The sequence below is a fragment of the Benincasa hispida genome, chromosome 1 (assembly GCF_009727055.1).
Source record: "Benincasa hispida cultivar B227 chromosome 1, ASM972705v1, whole genome shotgun sequence".
Taxonomy (NCBI): domain Eukaryota; kingdom Viridiplantae; phylum Streptophyta; class Magnoliopsida; order Cucurbitales; family Cucurbitaceae; genus Benincasa; species Benincasa hispida.
This window is the reverse complement of record NC_052349.1, coordinates 27,741,037-27,749,131: the sequence shown is the minus strand read 5'-3', so window position 1 is coordinate 27,749,131 and position 8,095 is coordinate 27,741,037. Positions and strand designations below refer to the sequence as shown.

The 8,095-nt window shown below is 34.4% G+C and overlaps 3 protein-coding genes across 8 annotated transcripts; 2 read left to right on the top strand and 1 right to left on the bottom strand.

Annotated features, from left to right (window-relative positions):
- The first annotated feature begins 203 nt into the window (after positions 1-203).
- LOC120067107 lies at positions 204-2,537 on the top strand. Of its 2 annotated transcripts, XM_039018535.1 has the most exons (6): positions 204-420; positions 882-1,129; positions 1,534-1,747; positions 1,900-2,034; positions 2,240-2,278; positions 2,388-2,537. In XM_039018535.1, exons 1-4 carry the CDS (start codon positions 271-273, stop codon positions 2,023-2,025), a joined length of 738 nt encoding a protein of 245 aa, XP_038874463.1. In that variant the 5' UTR covers positions 204-270; the 3' UTR covers positions 2,026-2,034; positions 2,240-2,278; positions 2,388-2,537. The 2 variants fall into 2 exon arrangements, with proteins under 2 accessions (XP_038874463.1, XP_038874454.1); XM_039018526.1 differs by having other exon boundaries at positions 2,240-2,537.
- A 274-nt stretch (positions 2,538-2,811) lies between these two features.
- LOC120067120 lies at positions 2,812-4,613 on the top strand. Of its 5 annotated transcripts, none has more exons than XM_039018565.1 (4): positions 2,812-3,586; positions 3,667-3,775; positions 3,854-3,929; positions 4,191-4,613. In XM_039018565.1, the coding sequence occupies exons 1-4, from the start codon at positions 3,417-3,419 to the stop codon at positions 4,262-4,264; spliced, it is 429 nt and encodes a 142-aa protein (XP_038874493.1). In that variant the 5' UTR covers positions 2,812-3,416; the 3' UTR covers positions 4,265-4,613. The 5 variants fall into 5 exon arrangements, with proteins under 5 accessions (XP_038874493.1, XP_038874484.1, XP_038874476.1 ...); XM_039018556.1 differs by having other exon boundaries at positions 3,854-4,011; positions 4,191-4,332; XM_039018548.1 differs by lacking the exon at positions 4,191-4,613 and having other exon boundaries at positions 2,812-3,300; positions 3,383-3,586; positions 3,854-4,113.
- A 199-nt stretch (positions 4,614-4,812) lies between these two features.
- Positions 4,813-6,828, bottom strand: LOC120067101 (peroxidase 66). The gene is made up of 3 exons (XM_039018513.1): positions 6,572-6,828; positions 6,267-6,455; positions 4,813-5,565 (listed from the first exon to the last, which is right to left on the bottom strand). Exons 1-3 carry the CDS (start codon positions 6,767-6,769, stop codon positions 5,002-5,004), a joined length of 951 nt encoding a protein of 316 aa, XP_038874441.1. The 5' UTR covers positions 6,770-6,828; the 3' UTR covers positions 4,813-5,001.
- Positions 6,829-8,095: the final 1,267 nt, after the last annotated feature.

Below are 8,095 nucleotides of genomic sequence, written 5' to 3'. Positions count from 1 at the left end.
AGAACAAAGATTTTAGAAAGAGATCATCCATAGAATTTTTTTTATTTTTGGGTTATTTTATGAAATTTTCCTAATTATCCCTTATCCCAAAGGTATTTCTATTCATGTGGGGCTATTACTACCGTAATCTAGAAGGCCCAATTAAGGCAGCCGACCAAACTCTCACAAGCCCACTTATTCGTCCAAGAAATTGGAAAATTTCACTGGGTGTTCTTAATTTGGGCTCGCATCAAACTTTCATCGAGAAATAGAGATACAGGTTGGTTTCTGATGGCGGAAACTCAGGGGAAGAAGAGAAAAATGGCGGGTAGAAGATGGGAGGGGGATTTCAAGAAAACAGATCCCTCTTCGAAGTGGCCAGCCATTAAACCCAAGCAGAATCTTCAAATCTCCCGCCTGAAAGATAATGATCTTTTCACTGTAAGAATTCATTTTCAGATTGTCTTAAAATTCTCAAATTGCTATTAGGTTTTCATTTTCTTCATCTTTACTCGTGTTCAATGAGTCGATTTTCTCCCTTTCTCTGTTTCTGCCTCATCTTTCCCCAATTTCCTTTCATGGGTTACTTTTTACGATGGAGATCATGATGATAAATCGCTTATTGACGCAACTTGGAATATTTCTGGTCACACCCACTTCAATTTTCATTTTTGTGAATTCTATGATTTAAGAAATTTCATTGGATATAGATGCTTAAATTACGTTTCTCTATAAGGTTTTTATTAATAGGTGCAGATATGGGTCTGTGGTACATTTTTCGACTCCTGAAAATTTTCAAACTCAACTGTAGCTTACAATATATCTGTTAACTAGTTAATTCCAAATGCGTTGTTTCAGTAGTTGTTGGGGTGGGAATGAATGTAATGGTTTAATCTATGCAGGTGCCAAGTTTTTTCTCATGTGTTGAGTCAAAAGGATTCATCAAGGCTGCAGAGTCATTGGGTTTTGTTCATCAGGGGAGCCTTGGTCCTACTAAAGGAGAAGCTTACAGAGATAATGATCGAATCTCGGTGAATGATCCTGATTTAGCAGACATCATTTGGCGTTCAGGGCTTGATAACCTATTTTCTGATATTAAAATTCGGGGAAAAGTTGCTGTTGGGTTGAATCCAAATATCAGATTATACAGGTGACTTCTGTGCTTTACCTTCTCATGGAGATCCTAAATTTCTTAATGATGTGTGAAACTATATTTTCCCGTGTCTAAGGGAGTAAGAGAGTTGGTTCTAGAAGTCGAAACCATCCCAAGTTCCAAATAGTATTAGCTACTATGCTTTTAAAAAAAAATAGTTGGCCATTTAAAATCATTTAAGGAGCTATTATACTAAAATACACGTTAAATTAGTAATTCTTCCAAAGGTGTTTATAGAAAAAGAGACTTTATTAAAGGCAACTTTTTTTACAAGGCTATTTCAAACACACTATATATCTGGTTTGCCTTCTACTTTGGGTGGATATGACATGCTTATTAGCTTCTATAACTGATGTAGTCTGTCCTTGACAAACATCTTGGCAATAACTATGGTATTTCAGATACAAGGTTGGTCAGCGCTTTGGACGTCATATTGATGAAAGTGTTGATCTTGGAGAAGGCAAGCGCACATATTATACTTTGTTAATATACTTAAGTGGAGGTTCCAAAAACAAAACGAAAAATGATACGAACAATTCCAAAGATCCATCTTCTGAGCCTCTGGTTGGAGGGGAAACTGTTTTCTATGGTTCAAGGAATGGTGTTGTTGCTGAGGTGAACCCCAACTTTTATATCCAATTTCTTTGCGCCATTTAATTTGAAGTTTCTTACAAAGCTACAATCACACACGAACCTCGACCTGTCGACTTTTCCTTTTCCTGCTGTTTCAATCCCCTTGCATTTTTGTTTTTCTATGCATTTGGTAGGTGTCTCCTACTGAAGGGATGGCTCTCCTGCACCTTCATGGGGACAAGTGTTTGTTGCATGAAGCTCGCAATGTTACAAGGGGAGTCAAATATGTTTTCCGTTCAGATGTCATATTCTCTTCATGATTAGTTCAGGTAATTCTGGCGGTTTTTTAGTTGAGTTTCATGTTATTTAGCAATATTTGTAACCTAATCCTTCTGTTTTCTTGTAATATCTGGTTCCATTTTACATGTCCAACTTTGTATCTTCATCTACTCATATACATACATATGACACATATAAAATTGAATCATCTACACGTGATCAAGAATGTGCTAATGATGATTTGGTTGTTTATAGGCCTCCTGATGTCATGATTACTGCAAATTGATCACTCAGGTAGCCTCTTCATTTGATTCTATGGCCAAACACCAGATTTTATCTTGGAAAAGAGCTCCGTCAATGTCGATTTATTTATTTTTTATTATTATTGTTTTTTTGCATCCAGGTTGGTTCCTGGAATAAGCTATAGAATTCAGTTTATCATTTGTTGAAATGACGTGGTTCATAATCTTGTAAGTTGTACTACTAAGTGGCTGGTTGAATTATATGACATTCTACTGCATATGATGCCATTCTGATATATTTACCATCGTCACTGTTCTGCCTAAGGAATTTAATTTTCTAAATTTGATTTTTCATTTCTTTTGTTAGGCGTGTTACTTAAAGTTGCCATCTTTTTGTGGCCATTTATATATATTGGTAAACTATGCCATTTTTGCTTGTATATCTGACTAATCCTTAATGAATCAATGGAAAAAATTACCCCCTAATTATCAAGAGAACGACGTTTTGTTATAGTATGAGATGATAAGAGTTTTTCTAAGTTCATATATTGGCTTGTTTTGTTAAATGCCCTATGATAAGTTTCTTGTGCACAATTTTGGGGGTCCATTAGCATTATTGAAAGTATGTTGATGGATTGATGACGACAAGTCTCAGCATATAGAAATTGAACCCACCTTAATTTTTATTTTAAAGAACAAAAGACGATTTAGTTTAAATCTTGTTTTATGTTCGCTTTTCAAATCTACGTTGCTTTGGTATCTCTGGTTTTAGCATAAAAATAAAAAATTAAAGAAGTTGGTCCCTTTGAACTTTGAAAGGCCTATATCTTACTCTAAATATACAGACGTAGTTTATGTTCTTGTTGTTAGTTTTTAATTAATTGTTTAACATAAGTGTAGAATCATTTTGTAACATGACAAATTTGACGTTTGTATGTCACTTCAATGCAAAGTTATACTTAGAGCTAATGTGGAGAAAATTATTTAAAATGAATGTATCAACTTTCACAATAGCATAGCAACAACTTCGACCGAACAGTTGGTTCCTCGATGGCTGAGAAACAAGATTAATAGGTATCAATTCTTGCAAACCGAATGGAACTTCATTTCCTTTGATTTGGGAAGGCAATGCTGCTAACTATTCATCAAATTCCAGCTCCTTTGAGACAAAATACTGTTATAGATCTGTCATGGATGCTCAAACGATTAGAGAAAAGATCGTTCTATGTGAAACCATAATTGATGGTTCTTCAATTATGGAAATAGGAGGGGAAGGGATTACCATGAAGCCTATTGCATTTGCCATGTCCTTGTCATTTACAGCAGTTGTTTCTCAAGAAGCTGCCAATGTCTTCATAATGTAACACCAACCAACTGTATCTTACTTTTGTCTTTTTAATCCTTTTGAAAGATTGACTTTCATGATAATTGCATTTTAAGGGACCCAAAAGCCACTATTCAATTTGGTCAAACTTGGAAGGGTCACTCAGCTCCTTTTGTTGCTGAGTTCTACTCTAGAGGCGAACATATCAATTCAGACATGTTCAAGGTATGCCTTGAAACCTTATTTTGAGAGTGCAATTTCTATGTACTATATAAAATAAAGCTAAACCAGGTTTGGTTTTAGTTCACAATCAGACAGCCTAATCTCATTGTGCCCAGTGGCAGATACTCACCGGTTGGTTTGTCGTCAGTCTATTATGGTAACGTTTTTGTCTGGAATATCAATGTCGTGTCCCATGTCAATGGAGTTGCCTTTGAAAAGAAAATGACATTTTAGTACTGGTTAGTTAAAACCTGCAAAAGCAGTTAATCCAAGTATTTCAATATATCAAAATTAGACTACAACTTTCTTTGCAAACAAGTCTACAACACTTCAAATTCTGATGGTGATCAAGGAGTTCGCAACAGTTCTAGACATGGAAGAGGATGGGATCTGAATTATCCTTCACTTTCCCTTGCAGTAGAAGATGGACATGGAGTTGATGACTTTTGTTACCAGAAAATTTACTTCACCAATTTCAACTTGCCTTGTTGAAGTTTATACACCTGAAGCTATTAAGGGTCAAAGTTGAGCTGACAGTTCTTTCATCTCCAACAATGCTGGGAAGAGAAATCCTTCACGGTAAGGATTATAAGTCCAAAAAAAACAAAATCCTCCCCTGCTGGTCCAATAAGCTCAACCACAAATTCACTATGACTAAGTATGATTATGTCATTGAGGTTCATAACTTCTTTGTTTGACATTTGACGATTCCATTGACCCGGTTAAGTTAGGATATGATTTTGATACTACTTGAAAGGAATAACATAACTCCTACATATCTTATAATGATCTTTCATTTAACTATTTAATGTGATACTTTGATCGCATTTTCAACAAATATTGTTTTAAGTGCTAAGCATATCAAGTTCTATCATTGGGAAGGGGACATGAGAAGTTCGGTTGGGGTTTACACAACACTTCGATCAGCCAGAGCAATCAATACCGGAGGACTATTTTATGTTTGAAATCAACATTTTTGGCAGAAACCAAGGGTAGAAAATATGTCTATCTGATAACAAGTATGATATAGATGAAGATGGTTATTGTTAAACACGGTATTCTTTAGTGATCTTGTTCTTCAAATTCGTCTGTTACAATGATTTATAGTATTTGACATACTATATATAAAGACTTTCTTAATGTAAGAGACATCTTTCTCACTTTATTTGAAACAGTAATGATTCAACATCACATAACTTTTGTGGAAAAAAAAAAACTCTCCCTCTCTCTCAGTTCACCACCCGACAATTGAGTCTGACATTTCCATTTTGACTTACCCCAAGATTACCCAAATTCACCATTGAAGCTGCAAACTCCTTAAAGAACAAGTTCTGATCTTGAGCAAACAACCCAACAAGTCCTCTAGTTCTAGAATCAACAAACAAAGCTTGATCTGAACCAAACACACCCTTTCCTTCCAACAGTCTCTTGTAATACACATTGTCAAAGGTTGAGGAAGTTGGGTCCAAGAATTGTCCAGCATTTTTGTCCAAATTCGGTTTTTGACATTTGTTTCTTAGAATTTGGGCAAACCTAGATTCCAAAGTTGGATCAATTTCATGAATTGAGCTGAAGTTGCGAAGTCTAGATTGAAAGGAAGAACAGTGTGAGAATCCAAGTGTGTGAGCCCCAGATAGAGCAACCAAATCCTTAACTTCTAACCCTCTGTTTGCAAAGCTCTGGATGAGTTGAGACACATTGAAAGTTGGAGCTGGCAAGTTGATAGTCTCAGAAGCCTTAGAAATCTTCCCATCTTTCCTTCCTTTGAGTACACTCCAATATGGGCCTCCAGACTGCATATTTTTCAAACACAAAGGAAGGGAAAGTGAATATTACTAATCTTAAATGATAAATCCTAGGATGAACTCTACATTTAGCTTAAATTATTAGCCTACTTGTTAACTTGTTAAGCCATGTCTATTGAATTTTCAAAGTTTTACATGCTTTATACCGGTCCAAACTTTCAATCTTATTTCTAAGAGTTCCCTACTATTAGTCCAGTTTCTTTTACACTTTTAAATCAAATGTCTATGTTGGAATGCCTTAGAACTATTATCTGACGTTCCAAATGACCAAGTACGAGCATTTCGTTGTTACTTAGGTGCTTTTGTAATTCAAATTCTGATATTTATAAATTTGATGTGCTCCATGGATATAGCTAATACATTATTAGTGAATCATATAAATTTTTGTGTCGATTTCTCTATTGTTTATGTGTTCTGTTTTTTCTTTGATAGTTGATTTCAAAATAGTTTAAACCTACCTAGATCAGCTTATCACACATCATTCTTTTAAGTAATATGATCACTATGTTACTTGATTGTTAAACTAATAAAGTGAACCACAATGATATCTATTAGACACAAAATGAAAGTTGAAGGAGTTATCAAAACCTTTGGAACAACTTCAAAGGTTCATATATCTACTAGAATTTTTTTAGTATGAAAACAAAAGAGACAATCTTAAAATTCTAGGGGCAAATCAAGTTACATACCAAAGTTACTACATCTCTAGCAGCGATGGTGACAATATCAGCACAAGAAACAGTATGTGGGCATGCACTTTCAAGCTTGGCTTTGGCCTCGTCGATCACATAGAATGATCTCAACGAGATGTTTGGAGGTGCATCTTTCTCTGCCTGATTCTCCGGCGTCGAGTCTATCAACACCGATGCATCACATCCCTATAAAAAAGGCAACAGTTTGTACACTTTAATATGAACAATTCTCCATAATACTCACTCATTTCAAGTCATGTCCACAACATTTACAAATGACAAAAAGTTTCTAGGGAGATTACCCTTATAAAACAGTCATGGAAGAAGAGCCTGAGAAGACGAGCAGGGACTTTGGGGTCATGAATGGAAGCATTGTAGACGGTTTGGAGGATGATTTTTTCTGCATCGGGACATGTGTTTGAGTAATAATGGCCATCAAGAACTCCCTCCGACAAACAAACCATCATCATTAGAAACAAGAATGATGCATTTCTTGCCATTGTTTGAACTTTGAAACATAAAAGTTGCTTACTTGGTAGTATTCTGTAGTGAAATAGTTTCATAAAGTGTTGATCTTTATATAGAGATCATTTCATGATCAAGATTTGGAAGACCTTAATTAATCGTTAATGAAGCAAATTAGCTGTTTGATTTGGATTGATCCTACTGTACTTTCAAGCTACTCCATTGTGGAAGAAGAGATCAGTTGTACTGCTCACTTTTTCTCTTTTCAAACTTTGGGAACTCATTAAGCAACCATCCAAAAAGCATAAATAATTATATATATAAATCAAATGACAAAAAAAAAAAGTTTGATTTTTGTCCATCATGATAGTTTCTATCTCTCCATAAATTAACACAAAAGCTCATGACATTAATAACTTTCCACCGATATTGTCAATTTGAACATATTGGTCATACTTATGTATGTAACTTAGCTAGAGAGATGATTGAAGTTTTAAAAGTATAATGAGGACCAAACAAATTCAATTCAATCGAACCAATTACAAATTTCAAATATTATAGTTCAACTTCCAGAGGAGGAGGGAAGTGATTTTTTCTTTTGAAGTGTTTGGTTGAATTGATGAGTGATTAATATAACGAAATTGTAATTGAATATAGTTTACTGAGCATAACCAAATTGGGGGGTAAAGTTAAGTTATATATGTACTTGACATAAGGTTGAGATTGGTTAGGCAATATCCATCAAAGGGTTTGGTTTGTGTATGGTGTGATGGGTGGGGCAAGAAGTGATATAGAACTGAAGTACAAACAATGCGTACCACAAAATTCCCTCACCTTAAGTCGCTGTTTGGACGTCAAGAAACATTCACTTTTCCCATTTGTTGAATCATATTCCTAATACTTTAGCGTATCTTCTTATTTAATCATCTTTACACCTTACATTTCATTAAAATGTTTTAACCAAACCAATAGTTCAATATTCTAAATAATAGTTTTTTTTTAGAGAATTATTTTAAATGACAAAATTATTAAAAAATATTTACAAATAATAACAAAATATCATAGTCTATCTGTGATGGGTTGTAATAGACCGTGATAAACTATTATCTGTATCTATCATCACACAGATAGTAGTCTATTACGGTCTATCGCGGATAGACAATGAAATTTTGTTATATTTATAAATATTTTGGTTCATTTTTCTTTAATACTTTTGATCCATTTTAGAGTATGCTTTTATTATGTCTATAAACTTTTTTAAAAAAATCTTTTTTATCCTTGAACTTTGAATTTTGTTTCGAAAAATATCTTCACAGGGATGTGACATACTTTACAACAATAACATTCACATAAATATTGAT